Consider the following 19,150-nt stretch of genomic DNA (forward strand, 5'->3'; position numbering starts at 1 on the left):
TTGACACATGACACATTCTGAGGGCAGGGTCTCAGGCATGAGTTAGTTGCCTCCTTTTTAAGGAATTGGTTGCAGTTCTTCCTGGAATACTTTCTACCGGGGAACTGTGCATATTTCTTTTCTAGTCAAATATTCACTCCAGTTTCTGGGTACTTGAGTCATCTGAGCAGACTTCCCAGTGATAAAAAAAGAAAAAATGTGTCACCTGTGTGTTTGTTGTTCTAATGATATTACCTTCAGGCACACCTCCCATAACATACAGTTTTATATTTCTCACTTAGAGAAAATGATAAGGATCGTTTCAGTTCCAATGGAATTTAAAAATGCTTCAGAAGCATGTAAGCCCCAACATAGTAGAAATGACAAGAGTAGGGGAAGTAACTGCTATGGCTATTTATCATTTCCTTCTGGAACATAAAGAAAAATAAGATAGTGTATTTTATCCTAGACATCTAATATAGTTCATTGCTTTTTTTCTCTTTGTGAAGGAATAAAAAGAGTCATTTAAATTTAAAATCCTTTGCTTCAAGAGCCATCAGGCTAGCTCTTGGCAAACCTATGTGATAAAATGACCCCCTACTCTTATCATGACATGTCTTGTTTTTAGATTTCATTCATATATTATTCCTTGAAACATGCTAAATGCAACCAAAAAAAAATCACTGAACTAAGCAGATTTTTGGTAATAGCTAGATTTTAATTCACTCAGTTATTTTGCCATTTCTACTGTTTACATAAATAATTATACCCCTTGATAATGAACATGAATATTCAATCTCTCTCTGATTAACTGGCATGATAAAATATCTCTTGTCATAAATAAATTCTATCCTTCTTTTTCTTATCTATAGGACAACATTTTTAAGCTGGAAGATTCACACTTTGAAAATGGCCGTGGGAAGAGTCCATATGACCCTAAACTGCTGACAGCATCTCTTTTAATAGGTGCGTAGTCAACAACCAATTAAACAGTGAATTTTCTATAGATAATAACTAGAGTGCATGTTGTTTATTATATGCTAAGATTATTGAACATAAACTATTTTAGGAGTATATGAGTTGAGATATTTTCAAATATTTTGAAAATTGAGGAAATACTAAGTGCTCTTTTGATGATTGTATTATGTAGACTCTGATTCTTTTTACTCAAAATGGTTTAAAAGTATCTTTGAAGTTGCTGGCTCAATCACTATAGACATCTCCACTAGTACTTTCAAGTTTTTATTTTGAAAGAATGGTTTTGTTTTTCATTTCATGAAAGGGGTGTTTAAATCGAGAATTTTGACAAATCAAAAGGAAAGAATGAAATTGTCTTGTTAAATCTTGTAGTTCTAAGATCAGTCACACTCTCAACATTTGGAAACTTAATCAGCACAATCAGTCTAAATGGAGGTATGACTGGCAGAGACCCTATTGTGTTACTTTGAGTTGATGAAGGTCTTCTGTATTCATCTTTTTTGACTTTACATCTTTCACTCTTTTTAAAATAAAACAAAAAAAATGTACATACTGTTTCTACCCTTTTCTCTAGTTTTTTTTTCTTTCCTTTTTTCCTTCAGCATTAAAGATGGGTAGTAAATGCTTAGCCAGATGTTGAGATGTTATAAGTAGGAAAATAGAAATAGGCAGGTGAAGGAGAAAACTTTAGTTTGTATTGAAAGATAATTTTTCCATAGTTTTTACTACTTATGGACTGGAGTTAAATAAAACACAAAACAAAGTTAACATCATTAAACAATTTTTCTTCTTAACTTTTGATTATATCAAGAACCTAAAATACAAAAGCTACTTGGTCATTACCTTGCTCCTGAATGTAGTTTCTATATAATCATGTGGAAATTATGTAACTTGTTTCCTTTTTATAAAATATAGAGAGTAATTATTTGATAACACAACAAAAATAATAGTGAAACGTTTCAAGTTGAAATTTGAATACTAAATCTGAGTTTCTATAAAGTAAATTTGGGCCAGGCTGGTGTGGCTCAGTAGTTGAGTGTCAACCTATGTACCAGGAGGTCATGTTGCGATTCCCCTTCAGAGCTCAATCCCCAGTGAGGGGCATGCAGGAGGTAGCTGATCAATGATTCTCATTCATCATTGATGTTTCTATCTCTCTCTCCCTTCCTCTCTGAAATAAATAAAAAATATTTGTAAAGTATTTGGATTATTATTTGATGTGTCAAAAGTTCATAAAGTTTTGCCAGTATTTTCCTTTTTAAAAATATTTTTCTACTCAACAAAACAGAACTAGTCATATTGACTGCAGTATTAGTGATAAAGATATATTTTTCCAGTATTCCAGTATTCTCTAGTGTTTACTTCTTAACTACATTTCACTGATCCCTTTCCTTTTAAGAATAAAACCACTACTGCATGAATTATCTCCCTTATTGCTTTTCAAATGTAGACAATTTCAGTCCATTTGATCCATTTATGGAGCATTTTAACAAAAGTTTAAGACCTGAAGAAATGCAGCAAATATAGCACACTTATAATTTTCCTATTCACAGATAGCCTAGTGATTACACATGGATGACTTCCTTAAGTGCACACACAGAAATTTGAGAGTTGTCTTAAACAAAGGGAAAGAATCCAACCTTGTTCAAACTTGCAGTTTATACTTATTTAAACTGCATACTGGAAAAAAATAGATCTGCCTCAAAAAGCAGTATGTAAAATTGTGCCTAAAGCAGCTTTAATGTGTGCTATGTTTCTCAGTAGGGATTTGCTCGATTATTTATTTTAATATTCCATTGAGAAAGGATGATGACAGGTAAGTATTACATAGTTCATTTGGTATGCAACCACACAAAGTCCACAAAGACTATTAACTCCACAGTTTGTGTTTTATACTAGAAATTCTTTGAAAAAAACTACATAAGTTTGTGAAAAGGAAAAGAAAATGAGGGAAGTGTTGTGAGCCCAGGAGACGATGTACGACTAAGAATTACAGTAGGCATTTCAAAAAGCAGCTTTAAAATGGAGGTCCAGAACTCACCTACCTAATATGATGAATTAATTGAGTAACTTTCAGAGATATTTAGTGCTGATTCACAACGAAGTTTCTTCAAGCCAATATAAATTAATTTCTGAATCAATTGGATAGAAAGATGCAGAATGCAGGCCAGATTAGACCTGGTAAAGTCCCTCAAAATATCTGCAACACCATTTTAATTCAAGAGCCGTGACTTCCTTTATTGAGGTTACTTGCTTCTTTTATAACTAGGCTATAAATTCTTCTTCTCACAGTACATTTAATTCCCCTTGTTGGATGTTTCTGGCATCTTTCCATGATGCTGCTTAAAAAAGAATGCTTGCTAATTTAATGGAATCTTTTTACACATAAATATTTTCTACTGCACTTCCCAAACTTTTACATACAATAGTAACTGTCTCTGAAATATAAAGTCTGCACATTATATATTAGTGAATGACTGTTGGGAAAACCTACATCTACCCAAAAGATTTTGAGTATATTCTTCTCATTTCAGCAATAAGAGAAATTGTCAAGGTGGTTTCTGGGCTGCTTCCTTTCCCAAGACTGAGAAAGAAAATGTCATGTTTGACACAAACCACCTATAAAGTGGCTAGAAGGGCTTGGCAGCAGATTCTTTCATACCTTCTATTAAGCAGTTTCAACTAGTAGTAAACTTTAAAACCAGATGACAGCTTAAAAATTTTAGTTTATGAAATCTGTCAAGGTTTAATAGGACCTCATTCCAAAATGCCATGGGTTTTTCAGCTGATGACCATAGAAGATATGAATTATCTCCTGAGCAATACAGAGTTACTGAATTGTCCCCAAATATTACAATCTGTCTAAGCTTTTAAAATCACATTAGTAAAGTTAATTTTTCAAATCCTCTTTAATAAAAACCATTGTCAATATTAAATTGCTCTAATATTTTTTGATATTTCTTCTTTCACCCACCTCTAAATATTTTATGACATTTTTACAAAGTTCTTCATTAATAGCAGTAGCTGTTGTCCTGCTCAGAATAAACACCACGTGTGAACACAGCAAAAGCATAAAACTTAGTATTTTCCTCACTAAGTATCATCTCACATTTTCATGACTTGAGAGGAATAGCCAACTTGAAAGCCATTTTGTTTCCTCATTAAAATCTTTTCCAGGCATCGCAGTGATAATAATTTATAAATATTCCACCACTAAGCTATTACTGAGGTCTAGACCAAGGGTCTGTACTGTTAACTAGAAAGTTGCCTTGTCTCAAGAATAAACATAATTTGACATTAGGATATACTCTCACTTTGTGTTAGAGCAAACAAGGTACTCCTTACATTAATTAACTATAACTGAGACAATTATTTGAACCTCTCTGAACATCGGTTTCTTTATATAAAAAATGGCTTGGCCATATTAATTCCATTGGTTTGTTGTGAGGCTTAAATAAGACAGCACACTATATTTGAGTGCTTACAGTCTGAAATATATATGAAACAGAAACAAGCAAACAAACCAAAAACAACTGGTAACAGTGGTTGCCTTTAGGAAGTCTGGGAGACAAATGTTGTACCTTATACATTTTCTATTTTTACTAACTTTGTACTATGTGCATATATTAACTACTCAAAAATGTTAGTTTTAAAGGACAGCATAAATAACAAAGTCATCATATTATACAGTATGGGGCAAAAGTAAGTTTATAGTTGTGGGTACTCAAAACACAGATTTTATTATTGTTATTATATATTATTGTATTATTTTTCATACAAATAACTATAAACCTACTGTTGCCTCACCCTGTGTTCATTCATATGCATAAATGTGCTCAATAAATGTAAAATGTAAAATTATTCTCATACCCTTCACTTCTCAGGAAATAGATTGTGTGTGTGTGTGTGTGTGTGTGTGTGAGAGAGAGAGAGAGAGAGAGAGAGAGAGGAGAGAACTTCTCTTTTCCTACGTTTCTAATTACTCTGCTATTCTGTGAGTGGGATTTACTTAAGGTGTTAACATAATGTCTTGGTTTTAGGTTTGTTTGATTTTGCTCACATCCATGTCACACTTTACACCTGTGTTAGTAATGCTTCGATTTCATAAGGAAATGTTTTTTCACCTTCTGTTTCTCTTCACCACACCCTTCTTAGGAATTGTAATCTAATACATTAACTGATCTAAGCCACATTTTCACTTCATTTTGAGTTGTGCACAGAAAGACCAGAGTACACATGAGCTTTTGTTTTTAACACATGTTTCTCAGATAACTCCACAATGGTGGAAATGCAGTTCACTAAACTGTTTGTTCATCTCGGTAAAGAATGCTTTCCTTAAAGACAGTTTAAAAGGCTGACAGTTAAGAAAGAATGGTGTGCTCAAATAGCATCTTTTAAATTTGACAACTTCTGAGTGGTTAGTTACATCTGTCAGCACTAATGTATCTTACGCCACTGTATTATTTTTGAGATATTAAATTGTCTATGTTTTTTTTTGTAGAGAGACTTAAGAACCTTGTTGGACAGAGTATCCACAACCACTTTTTAATAAATATAACAATTTCTTGAGTATATTATTTTATCATAAATTTAATAAAATTGGACAGATATTTTCTTTGACTAGTAGCTTAGTATATATGGAAAACCAAAAAGTATCTATCTTAACCATAGTGTCATTTCAAACATAAGATAACATTGACCTAATACACTACTTCAGATCCCCAGGAAAACATATTTATGGTCATAAAACTGAAAAATTATCATTATGCTCAAAAATCAACATATAATTTGATAACTTCATAATTGACCTAGAAACTACCAAAGAAGTTTGGCAAGTAGGCATTTCTGTTGAACCTAGTTGTAAATATGCCAACTGAAGTATACAGTAAATTTCTTATAGTCAGATATCATTAGATCATTTCAGATAACCACAAAATGTACTAAGTCGTTAATATATAGTGAAAATGCACAAGTATATTAAATGAAATGTACTCTAAATTGATATTATATTTCTTCTTAGTGAGAATGCAATAGTAGGTTATTCTACCACCTATAATTTTGCATCAAAACAACAAATATGCCATACATGATCTGGAGCAATTATCCTTGATAGGAATCCTATAGAAACCTCAGCAGAAAATGTGATCTAAGACCTGTTGTAAAGGAATAGTTATGGATATTGAGCACTGACAACTATGAGAATGTGCCCTTCATGGCGACCCGATTATCTGGTGCCCTCCAGCTCACAGAAATCACTCTGATGATATTGAGCACTGACTATGAGAATGTGCCCTTCATGGCCACCCAATTATCTGGTGCCCTCCAGCTCACAGAAATCACTCTGAATCTTGCCAAAAATAATAATCAGGTGAGAGGTAATTTCCTATAACTGAAGGCAACTGGTATCCAAACTGCAACCTTCCTTTGGTTTATAAGTCAATTGTTTAATTTAATTCTGTTTTTAGTAATAAATTGAGTTAACAGCCCTTCTACTGAATAGCTCTTCTACTTTCACTGTTTGTTAAAAGAGGAACAAATCAGTCATGCTTCCTCTGCCTTTATTTGTATTGATTTTTGCCCTCCTCACGTGGGATGGATAACAAAAATAACTGGAAGTTATAACATCATTAACTAAATGAATAAGAGAAACAAATACCTACCTATACTCAAGTAACATTTTCCAGTTGCTGTTGTTTTTGTTGTTGCAACTCTTTCCTGAGTAGAGGTTACATGTAATAACAACTGTAATTATAGATTTTCCTCACACGAAATCAAGCTTAATGAAAAAAAAAAGAATGATTAATTACTGACATTCTTTACATTTCTGATTGTACCTCCTGTTAGTTATGATCTGTCTTACCACATTCTGATATGATATTATTTAGTTTTCATGTTTTGGTAGTTCTGTTTTCTCTTTTTCTGATTTTCATCACTAACATAGTGAAAAGGGAAATAAGCATTAACCAATAATTTAATTTTTTTTCAAGGTAAAGAGAATACAAGGTGTTCTGTGACAGGTTCACAACTTGAAATTATCTGACACCGATATGATATTTTAGGCTACTTTCACAACACAATTTACACTTACACCCTGTTATTCACAAAGAACAAGAAACAGAATTCCCCTGAAGTTTAAAAATATATAATATCTATATATCAATACTTGTAATATGATACAATATCAACTTTAATAAAAACAGTACATTGGGGAAGACACAAAAGTCCCATGGAGAAAAATAATTGCAGCGATTGAATATAAGTTAAAATTAAGGCAACAATAGGTATTTAAACATTTCAAAGTACCCTTGAAACTTATAGTTAGCTTATTCAAAGCATTTTTCTGCTTTTAGAATAGGATTATTTCTTTTTCTTAAATTATACTTATTTTGGTAACATTGGTTAAAAGTGTTATTTCTTTGCCTTATTGTAAGATTAAATATTACTGCACCATGTTATAGTGAGAACAAGTCAGATTTGAACTTGCTATTTAATTAAGTGAAGAGAACATAGATGTTTTTGAATCCCAAAGGTATCATATTATGACAATTTGGGATATCATATGAATTCCACTTACTAAATTGATTATTTGTACTTAATGTGTTGTCTAACCAACATTTTTAAAAAACTCATCCTCATAATTTGGAGCTGTTCAAGTGGTTCTCTTTGTATCTTTATTCCTCACAGCTTTGGGGTTTCTCAAAGCCTGTTTTGGTGCATTCAAACACATTAGAGAACCACAGGTCTTACCAAGGAAATTGATTTGTGTTGGGCCACTGAGAATGTCTATCTTACTGAGAATGTCTATCTTACATTGCAAAGCCCTGATTTGCAAGTGAGAATTGAAGGTGTGAACAAAGAATATCATACATGCAATCCAATTAATAAAACTTCCTCAAATGCACTTATAACTGAAGATTCAGAGAAAATTTTCCACTCATTTAATAAATACGAAAGTCCTTTGAAAATGGGCATAGTATTATTAAACTGTTTAGGTTATAATTTATCTAGACCTATTTTATTTTCTGAATATTTTTAAATCAATGAATTAAAAACATTAACATATCCAAATGATCAACAAGATAATGTATTTTTTACTGTCATTATGGTAGACTATTTGGAGAAAAATTTATAATTTTTTGTTATTTTGCTGTGCTGATTATTCACTGTAAGTAGACAGGCAACAATGCATTTTCTGGATGAACTAATATGTGGCACTTTCTGCTTAAAGGGAGGAAACCATAGTGATTACCAATGGGCCTGTGTTTGAACTTTCACCTTGACCTGCCTAGTCATTAGCTGAGCAACCTTGAGTTTCTTGAACTGTAAAATACAGATACCTTTACGTCATGGGGTTGTTGACAGAACTAAATGAGATAATTTGAAAGTGTCCAGCCAGGGCCTGACTGCTGAACCAGCACAGAGTGGTATTCAGTAAATATTAACTTCTCTTTCTCCTCCCTTTTTCCTTTTCCCATCTATTCTTTACCTTCTGATTAGGAGTCTTCCATCATTAAACTCTGACCTAGAGTAAATTTAGTTTAAGTTGGAATGAGTCAAAGAACAAGAGAATTTGAACTATAATGAATATGAGCTGTTTGTCAAAATTTCTTCCTCTCTAAACACATCTCTGTTATATCTGAGGTTATGTGGTGGACTTTTTTCTTTTTGACTATATGATAGCGTCTCTTAAATTCAAACACTTCTCCAAGTTGCTCTATTAAAATACAAAAAACAGCCGTGACCGGTTTGGCTCAGTGGATAGAGCGTCGGTCTGCGGACTGAAGGGTCCCAGGTTCGATTCTGGTCAAGGGCATGTGCCTTGGTTGCGGGCACATCCCCAGTAGGAGGTGTGCAGGAGGCAGCTGATCGATGTTTAAAATATATTTTAAAAAAATAAATAAAAATAAAATAAAATACAAAAAACAAAGAAAAATTTGGCAAAGAAAATATTAATACTTTCTGAATTATAATACAATACAAAAGTATTTTTAAATGAATATATTAGAAATTTCATTTCTATAAAATAAGAACTATAAGCAAGATTTTGCAATGATTCCTTATCTTAATAAACAAGATTATTAGAATCAGTATCTTTACACATATAAAAGCAAACAATATGTGCACTTTGTAAGTTTGTCTCAGGTTATAGTGGAAAAGAATAATATTTCATGTTTTATTAATATCCACTGAGTCATAGTTTATTCAATTTTTCAAAGTTAGTACTAACTGAGTAGTCAGGTACTAAATTATTGAATGACGATTTAATAAAATACTTACTATAACAAAGACATAAGATTAAAAAATAAATAGCTTTGCATAATGATGTAGAGAGCATTTCTGTTTTCTTTTTAGCATGGTCTTAACACCGAACTTGCATTTTGTTTTTTTGTTTTGTTTTTCTTACCTTAATTGAATTAAAGTATGTGCATGTGGTTTTATCTTGTCACAACACAGATGGAGAGTTATACTCCGGAACGGCAGCTGATTTTATGGGCCGAGACTTTGCTATCTTCCGAACTCTTGGGCACCACCACCCAATCAGGACAGAGCAGCATGATTCCAGGTGGCTCAATGGTAGGTGGTGCTTGTAAGAACATAGACACGTAACAGGTGTAACTGGAAAACTTTCTTTGTATAGCTCAAACTATATGACTTGAGATTTAATATGCAGTTAAACACATGGTAGTGACGTCATGGCTATGGGTGTGAGAAAGCTGGGCAAAGAGAAAAGAGAGATTAAGGATTCAGGGAAATATTTGCTTTGTGCCAAAAGTGAAATTTCTCAGTAGTTAACTATGGAAAGAAATAGATCTGGGCTGGAGCTACGGAAGGGAGGAATGGAAAATGATAAGATGACTTACCAATCCTGTCTTACAGGAACACCACAACTAATCTCAAATCTCATGATGTAGTGTGTTTTTTTCCTCCACACTTCCATGTTGCCTTGAGAACATCATATAAGTTATGTAACACTTTTAAAAATTGTCTTAAAGACAACATCACATTGAAAGTATTTTCAAAATGTCAAAGGACTTTTATATCATTTATTTATTTGATTCTCCTTTAATCTTTCTAAAACCCTATCTCCCATTTTATAGTCCATCTGTTTTCGGTAAGATGCTTGAATATTTCATCATTTGAACTACTACCACATTTGTTTTTCTTGCTTTTTCTCCTGCGGAACCCCCAAAATTCATTTAATCACTCCGTCCTTCATTGATTTGTTAGAGAAAAAATGACAATATGACCTCTGAACATCACTGAAACGTCAGGAGACCATGAGTTGTCTGTTACAATCTTTGTTCTGATAAATACTTTAAAGTGACCATTCAAAACATAAAACATACCACAAGTAAACTCCATCAGCATTTCTTCCCTCCTGCAACACTTCTGATCATCCATTATTTTTTATGTATTAGTGTGCCTCTTACCTTCCATATTTCACTTGTCTGCCTTTGCTCCTAATTGCATTGATGAGCTTATGTAAATTTCCCCAATCTACATGTCTTTTGCTGTCTTTATCTCTTCAGTACCACTAACTCTTCCTCTGACCTGAAAACTTGCTCATCCTTTCAACACCCCCTTTAATCTTGGCATGCCATGAAGTCCCTGCATATCTAAGTGCATAGCCTTGTTAGAAACTTGTTTTCTCAACTTTTCACCCCTTTATCCACTTTCAACCTGACTTTGATCGCATGGAACTGCTCCTCCAACGGTCACTGATGACTTTCCATAGCTGTTTATCAGTCTCCATTTAGAAAAGCCTCTCCTCTCTCCTGCAGTGCCTGTCACTGTTCACCAGCCTTTTCTCTTTAGAAGGCACTTGTTTTCGCTTCCCTTTTTTCCTGCTCTCCCAAGTTTCAAATAAGTTTGACATCACTTCCCCATTGTGTTCTCTAAAGTAGATGATGCCTAAGGTCATTTAATTAAGTACAAACACTGTGGTAATCAAAGGAGATTTAACATATAATCAAATCCCTACCCCTGGGGTAGAAGTGTGGTAGCTGGGTGACCAGCAGAGAAATTGTGTCTCACCAAGAAAGAGAAAAGATGCTAAGATCATGATAAGACTATTGGCGTAAAACTATAAAAGAGCTTAACTCCAAACTCCCGGAGGACAGTTTTGGAATATCCACTGTTGCTATCTGGTCTATTCTCAAACTGAAATATTTATTTAGGAAGGATCATGTTTGTTTTTATTCTGCAAGAAGGAGACTTTGATCTACTAAGAACTCTAAAAAGCATACAGGCTTTCACTGTCCCTGAGAAAGAACATCTCATTAGAAGATGGAATAACATGAAGGAGAGTACAGTATCCATTTCGTTTTTATGGCCTTGGAGGAAAAAAGTCATCAAGTTAAAGCCGCCTTTGTGCTGCACACACTCACATGTTGACAGCTGAGTCTGAAGAATTTACACTGTGGGAAAACAGTCATTGTCCGCAGCTCTGTACTTCATCTCTGCAAATGTGCAGTTCATTTGAGAATTCAGTTATCAGTCTCTCAGCACTAAATGTGAGAACGGATTTTACCAAATTAGCACAAAGGTTACATTTGACAGGGTGCAGAAACCAGGGCTGCTGCAAGATGGGGATGCAGACACATTTTAGATAGAAACGAGGGACTGTGTGAATCTCAAGCCTCAGGAAATTAAGTACCATTTCAGAATAAAGTTAGAAACATCATGTTTAGACGTTCATGCATAAAATAACTGAATTTTGAGGCAGGAGCATGGACTGCATAATCATTTGTGTTACCAGAAGTAATCAATTATCTTGCAAGGTACTTTATGAAAGACCTATTAAAATTAATTTGACACAGGACTTCCTTTACTTTCCTCAAATTAATTCAAACCATTTACTTTTGGAAGAACCAGTGGTCCTATTTTAATGACTTTTAATATCATTCTCTATAAAAATAAAAAACAAAACAGTTGTCTAGAATTAGAACTTGAAATATCTTGATTGTAATGGAACTTCACTATTTTCATAATTACATACTAAAATTTATATTTTTATAATAATATCAATAATAGTTTAAATTCATTTTAACAGGAAATATTAGGAATGAGTAATACATTTAGGTGAAGAAACAAAAACTGCTTTTTCTAAACAAATTTTTTTCATTGACACTAGCTCCTCTTTTAAGGCTTATAGATGTTATAACTACTTTTGATTTCAGGAAATGAACTGGTATATGTTTGCCACGATGTGCCCAGATTCAGAATGTTTTTTCTTGTGCTTCACAAATTATCTAAATAACATATTTTTTAAAACTTCAGTTTCGGCTTACTAAGAATGTGAGAATTAGATAACTATGTCATTTATATATTCGTAGTAAGGATACAAATAAGTTTATGCTATTATTATAGTAATGATTCCTTAATATTTTGCATTTAAATACTACTACCTAGTTCTTGTACATATTAGCCATCCATTAGAGCAGATGAAGGGCTAGCCTGCATTTATTTTTCTATTTGATGGACACTGTTTTAGATCTCGAATTAATATTGGAATGCTATATGTTATGGAGGAAAGACCATAGTCTTTAGAGCAAGACGGTTTCATATTACTTTGGACCTTATTTCTAATGGGATTACACTACTACCTACTTCTTACAGTTGTGGAAAAATGACCACATGATAATCTGTAAAAAGTACTAAGTAAGTGTTGGCATGTGGTCAACACTCGCTAAATGTGAATTTTCTCTGTATCCTTTGTTCCACTTCCACAGGGTGGAGCATGCTTAGGAAGCTTTGTCAGACTCATTCTGTGAGTGATTGTGTTTGAGCTGGGGTGAAAGGGCAGTCACAGTAGGGTTTAATATGGGAAACCACATGGATCCTTGAGAGAGCTGAGGCCCAGTGAGCACAAACAGACCTTAATTACAGGGCCCAGAGTGTGAGGCCTTCCCACTCGCTTCAGGAAGACCTGTTTTCTTTTAGTGGATTTCCTAAAAGTATCATGCCTGTGGATAGACCAACCCACTTGCTTTTTTTCTGTAATTGAAATGGTATGCAAGTCATCATTCTCCTTCCTCTCACTGTAACACTCATACCAGCCTGGCTCGCCCAATTATTGGAAAGAGCAGAGCTTCCTCTGTGGTCATGTACCGGGATACTCCATGTTCTCTAAAGATTCAGATTTCTCCACAAGATATATTTTTATGTAAATAAAACCAAGAAATGTGATTGCAAATAAATTATGGGAGTAGAAATTAATGTTACATGGTACCAGATACCTAATCTCAAATCATTTGTACAACTCTTTTGATGTACTATTTTTAATTCTATTATCTTTAAAGACATAAACTATGTCAAAGTATCCAATTCGATTTTTTAATAAGTAAAACGAATTATGTAGTTTTGCATAATATCAGGCTTTTTAATGATGCCATTTTGAATTATTTCTCCGACTTAAGCAAGTTAGTAATATATTTTGCTGACCTTGGAGAAAAAAGCCCTGTGGAAGCCTTATTTTATGGTTATATGAGCAGAGGAGTATTACATAAGTAGAGTGAACATTTAGTCAAAACAGCAACTGCAACCACAAATGTCATCTTGGTTTTCATAGCCTGTGAAAGACAAAACAAGGAATCAGTCTTTTAAACTTTTGAATTACATCTACGAATTACACTCTGTTAGTTAAATATCACTGCATAGAATCACAAAAAAATAAACATATTTTTGCTGAAATTATGCTGAAACATGGATATGCAATACTTTAAAGTATTCATACCTACTACTCACTCTGCTGTACACCTGAAACCAATACAAAATAATATAGAAATTATACTGTCATTGAAAAACAAAATAAAAACAGATCTCAACAACAAAAGAGTGTTCATGCCTTACCTCACTCCAACCTAGTTTATCTGTTTTTTTTCTTATGAATCTATTACCCAGAAAAATTTCCATCCCAATAAAGAATGCACACCTCCAACTATAACCTTTTCAAAAATATACCATAAAATTATTCTATTTTCTAAATGATAACACATTTAATAAGTTAACTAAATATGCCTTTTCTATTTCCAAAAGAGCAAATTTACCAAATATACTTTTATTTGATATCCTTTTCGAGGACCTACTTACTGTGTCACACTTTGTCTAAGGCACATAATCACTCTCAATTGGTTTTGTTTGAAATTATATGGCACTAATGAGCAGAAATGAATCAAACTTTGGAATAAAAGTTAACTCAGTGACAATGTTTGGAAGGTGATTTTATGTTTTTCAGAGCTCTAAGAAAATGTACCTGAATAAAATATTAAGGATATGCTATTTTAACATTTTTTTTAATGATTGGCTAAAAAATACAACTCTCAAGTATGGCCTATTAGTCACAAATTTTGAACCACTTATTTGAGAATTTATAGTTGAATGGTGAGATTAGAAAAATAACATTTAAGAATATTATTACCCTCAAGGGAATCCCACTTTTAAATTAAATTTAATGAAAAATGTATAAAAATTAGATACTATCTTGGAAAATTCTTTAAATTAAAGCGAGCTCTCTTTCTTTTCTGAGTTCTTAAAATTTTTCTCTCTGGTCTCACCATCAATTTAATGAATTCAGAGCCTGTCTATACCAATTTCCTCTTTCCAGAGTCAGTACATTCAGAGATCAGTGGGCCTCAATAGGGATTTACTGCTGACTGGGTAATCTGGGTTCATGTGTGCAGTGACATCAAGCAAGAGATTTACCCAGAGAAGTGGATGCCATGACAATGCATGTAACCATGGTGTGCCTGGCCTCTCTGACATGGCTCTCAAAAGATTTCCCTCTGTGAAAACAGAGGCCTGTTTGCAAATTAATTAGTTTCTGGCGGCAGCTTGATTGTTGACCCAGAGTTTGTAGAGTGGAAAAACAATCAGATTAGTGTGCTCAGGGTAAAAGACCAGTGTGCAGTTGCGTGTGGCTCGCTCAACTATTGAAACTGTGAATGGACTGAAACAAATTCCTTTCAGAGAAGCCTAGGCAGAGGTTAAGTGTGATGAGCCTAGAGCTCCCCAACAGCAGGGGCCAGGGAATTAAAGGATTTTAGCCAGATAAGCTGAATGGTGGCAAGCAATGCCATTGAACTTTAATGGAATGGATAGTTTTGACCAATCCCCCTAACCACCACACCCCTCAAAAAATTTACTATGTTCTAATCACTTCAGTGGAAGTAATACAGAATACATTTAAATTTAGAGTATTATTAATTAAATGTAGGCTTGACAAAAATACCTTTGTAGTGGTAGATTTCAGAAGCTTTTAATTATGATATCTCAAAAACTAATATGATAATACCTAAATGAAAAAAGTTTATGAAATACTGCCTTTTCATGTTGATAAATGTTCATACATTTGCCCTAAGTTTTTTAGAACTATAGTTTTCAGGTGACCAATAAAATTGATCCTGATTCAGAAATGTTGACTTGTGAAAATGTGTTTTACTCAAAAGATTATTGTTTATGCTTAATTTTGTAAGACTCCTAACAAATATAAGCTGTACATACTTTTCCTTTGTAGGCAGAGATCTCCCTAAATACAGCTCTGATGGCTATCACAACACTTTTCTATTCAAAAACCATTTATGTCTCTCAGTTTTTAAGTGAATTGAATCCAGATTTCACTCCCTGTCAAATCCTTTGACATCTAATTCCAAGTGACCTCTCTAATATTAAACACTAACATACTCAAATAATAGAGTTGGTTGTCCTCAAATTTACTACCTTTTTCATTTAATCATTCCACCCAGTAGATTTTAATCTTTCCCACCTTTGAATTCAAAGAACACATAGATGCATATTTGTGTTTCTCACAGGGCCTTTCACTCTAGATGTGTCAAAGAAGAAACAATTCAATGACTCTGGTTTGTAGGCTTGGGGGTCAGTGTGCCTGAGTTTGTATCCCAAGCCCTCGACTTACTATGTAGGTGGCTTTTAATTCACTTATTTTCACTGCCCATTTATGATTTAAAAAATGGAGTTAATTCTAATATACTGTTTTTCTGAGGCTGCATGAGACAGTTTATTTAGGGTATTAAGAATAGTGTCTGATAATAGGATAAATGCTCTTGATAACTGTGGTTGCTGCTGCTATCATTTACATATCAGATCCATACATAGTACATAACACATGTATGTACGATGTGAACAATACAGTAAACAATAGAAAATAATACATTAATAATGCATAATGCTTGTTTGGCAAATTTATACAGTGAACCAGTTATGTTTGCTTTCCTAATCTGCTCTGACACTATTTTGTTCTGTTTCACTTAATTGAGTATCGTCATTATTATTGTCAGAAGCACTCAGTACACTAAAAACATATAAAATATTTAGCTTTAGTATCAAAATAATAATCACATTTTTAAATAAATTGAGTTTAACAAAATTAGCTAAGCAACTATAGACAGCTCATGTAATCTCTCTGTGCTCAATGTTCCATTTTTTGAATGAAATAATAATAATACTTCCTTGTTAAGTTGTGATGAGGATTATGTATGAGTAAATTCATACAAAGCATTTTGAATAGTGAATGTAATTTCCCAGAACAAACAAACCAAAAGTACAAATAAACAAACAAAACAACAACAACCAATTCAGTTGATGTTACCTGGTCTCAGAATGTTACATAAGAGTTTTAAAGAAGGGAACAATGAAAATATCTACATATGTCAAGTCACTACAAATGTAGGAGATGCTCAATTTCACTTACCTGAGCAGCCACATATTTCTAGGAATGCAATGAAAGTGGCTTAGGGAAACAAAAGATGAAGTGATAGGGACCTTTTCCTTAGACTGAGTCTCCACCTACAGATTTCCTGCCTAGCAATGTCTGTCCCTTTAGAAGAAAATAAATCTACTGCTCCTTCGCGACCATAAAAATAAAAGGGATTTTTTGGTAAGCTTAGTGACATACTTATTACTACGTTATTTACACATGACAAAAAGGCAATAAAATGCTCTAAACTTCATATATCAACTAAATGGAAATTACAAAATGTTATCCAGGAAAGGGGTCTTTAAAATGTTTTCCTGATAATATTAGTAAGGAAGACTTAGGTGTGTCTAAACATTTTCAAATTAGAAATGTTTGTGTGGCTATAGAATTTAAGCACTAGCCAAGAGAAAAAATAAAAGCCCCTTCACCTCCTACTCCAGCCGCCCACATGCTGCTCTCAGAAATCTATTCATTTCCTCTGACACTTTTGGATCGTCAGATAAATTTTATATTTTAAACAGTATACCATTATATATGTAGTACTATTATTATTTTCAAAAATTTTGAATCAGAAATAATAATGCACATATTTTATTCATTAGAAGCATAGTTTTTTATAATTTTGCTTGATGGTTTGCTAAATAACTATTTTTGGATTTAATGTAGGCTGACAACATAAAGAATCCATGAAAAATGTGTCTTTTCAATGTTTATAAATTTGTCTAAATTCACATAAATCAAAATAATTTCTTTTGTTCACTTAATTACTAATTTTAAAAGATCCCAGGGTTCGGTATCATAGAGAGCTATCTCATTTGTACGCTTATAAAATCTCAGCATGAACGTGTGTGGGAAATTGGTGAGAGCAGACTCAGTTTCATTTTGGGAACCACAACGCCTTCTGCTTAGCACACAGTAGGGTTTATGTTACAGCCAGCATAGAGTTGTGTTTTGGGCATATACATTTGTGTTATGACCTATTTATAATGTATTGATCATTAACCTCACTGATCCTCAAACTTAAATAATGCCCCAACTAGTATTAAACTGATGACTGCCACTTAATTGCTTAGCACCCATAGAGTCAGTGTTTACCATCAAATGTGTTTTGTAAACACATTTTAGAATGAGGGAAAAATTATACCCTTGCTTTGCAGGATAAGAAAGCAATTTTGTAAATCAAATAAAAGATAAATGAGTTTGGAGGATAGGAAACAAAACACATATGACAATAAAATCTTACTCATTTTGGGGTGAATTAAAGAGGAATCTAGTCATACTAACAATTCAAGTAATGGAATTTGGGCTTATATGTGTAGGATGAACCAATAAGGTACAGGATCTTTGATCAATAACCTTTATTTGTTTTCTGTAATATTATTAAATATTTTGACTGAAAAATTATTGAAGTACTGGGTTAGTGCTGATTGCCATAAGAAGGCTAATGACTGACCTCTTTGTTGTGTTAATTCTGTTGGTGTCCTTTAATTTTTAAAAAAAGGAGCATAATCACATTCTTCAGAGATATCAAGTTAAATGTAGCCAACTCTGATCAACAGATAGCGCCCAAATTAGGAAAATTATAACGCAATTGCCTTTGAAAGACCTTGAGATAATTGCGTGTTAATGAGTCTTAAAACGTGAACTAATTTTACACATTTTTTTTCCAAACTGGAACTACTTTTGCTTCCTTCCTTGCTTATTTCTAATTCCTGTGTGAGAGCAACTTGTAGAAGGCAATTCAAAAACTTGGCTGGAGGTAAGACCATGGCAGCAGGAAGTAGCAAAACAATGGCAGTCATTGTAAGCCAGTCCAGCAGTGAGAAGTCATTTGGTAGTGAGAGAGCAATGGCAGCACCAAAGATAAAGGTAGTCATGTCATGAAGATTTGCAAAATCTTCACTAAATTGTATTGTTTTGGTCAATTTTGTCTTCTTGATTTTGTATAAATGTTCTGCCACTCAATTTGCCAATACTGTCTATAAGCCACTCATTAATTCCCAAACTATTTTTCCTTAGAGAGGTCATAGTTTGTTAGCAAAAGATATTCTTTGCCATGGTCATGACTCTGGTTGAGAGTAGACCTATCAACCAGGAGGTCACAGTTGGATTCCAGGTTAGGGCACATGCCCCGGGGTTGTGGGCTTGATTCTCTCTCATCATTGATATGTCTATCCCTCTTTTCCTCTCCCTTCCTCTCTGAAATCAATAAAAACATATTTTTTAAAAAAAGATGTCCATAATGGATATCCTGATAATAATAGCAAAAATAAAACTTCTAATACACTTGAATGTGACTGAGGAAGCTAAGTCATGGCTATTATGATTGACTAGAGGCCTGGTGCATGAATTCGTGCACCAGTGGGGTCCTTCGGCCTGGCCTGCGGATAGGACCAAAATTTGCTCTCCGACATCCACTGAAGAGTTCCAGATTGCAAGAGGGCACAGGCCAGGCCAAGGGACCCCACCCGTGCATGA

At 33.6% G+C, this 19,150-nt stretch overlaps 1 protein-coding gene across 1 annotated transcript in view; it reads left to right on the plus strand.

Moving 5' to 3' along the window:
* Nucleotides 1-19,150, plus strand: part of SEMA3A (sema domain, immunoglobulin domain (Ig), short basic domain, secreted, (semaphorin) 3A) — a 202,311-nt gene that overhangs the window by 111,654 nt on the left and 71,507 nt on the right. The window contains exons 6-7 of the mRNA XM_005880033.2: nucleotides 852-945; nucleotides 9,412-9,531. Of these exons, the coding sequence (XP_005880095.1) occupies nucleotides 852-945; nucleotides 9,412-9,531 (214 nt within the window). The remainder of the gene's footprint in view (nucleotides 1-851; nucleotides 946-9,411; nucleotides 9,532-19,150) is intronic.

Source organism: Myotis brandtii, unplaced genomic scaffold (genome assembly GCF_000412655.1).
Source record: "Myotis brandtii unplaced genomic scaffold, ASM41265v1 scaffold621, whole genome shotgun sequence".
NCBI lineage: Eukaryota > Metazoa > Chordata > Mammalia > Chiroptera > Vespertilionidae > Myotis > Myotis brandtii.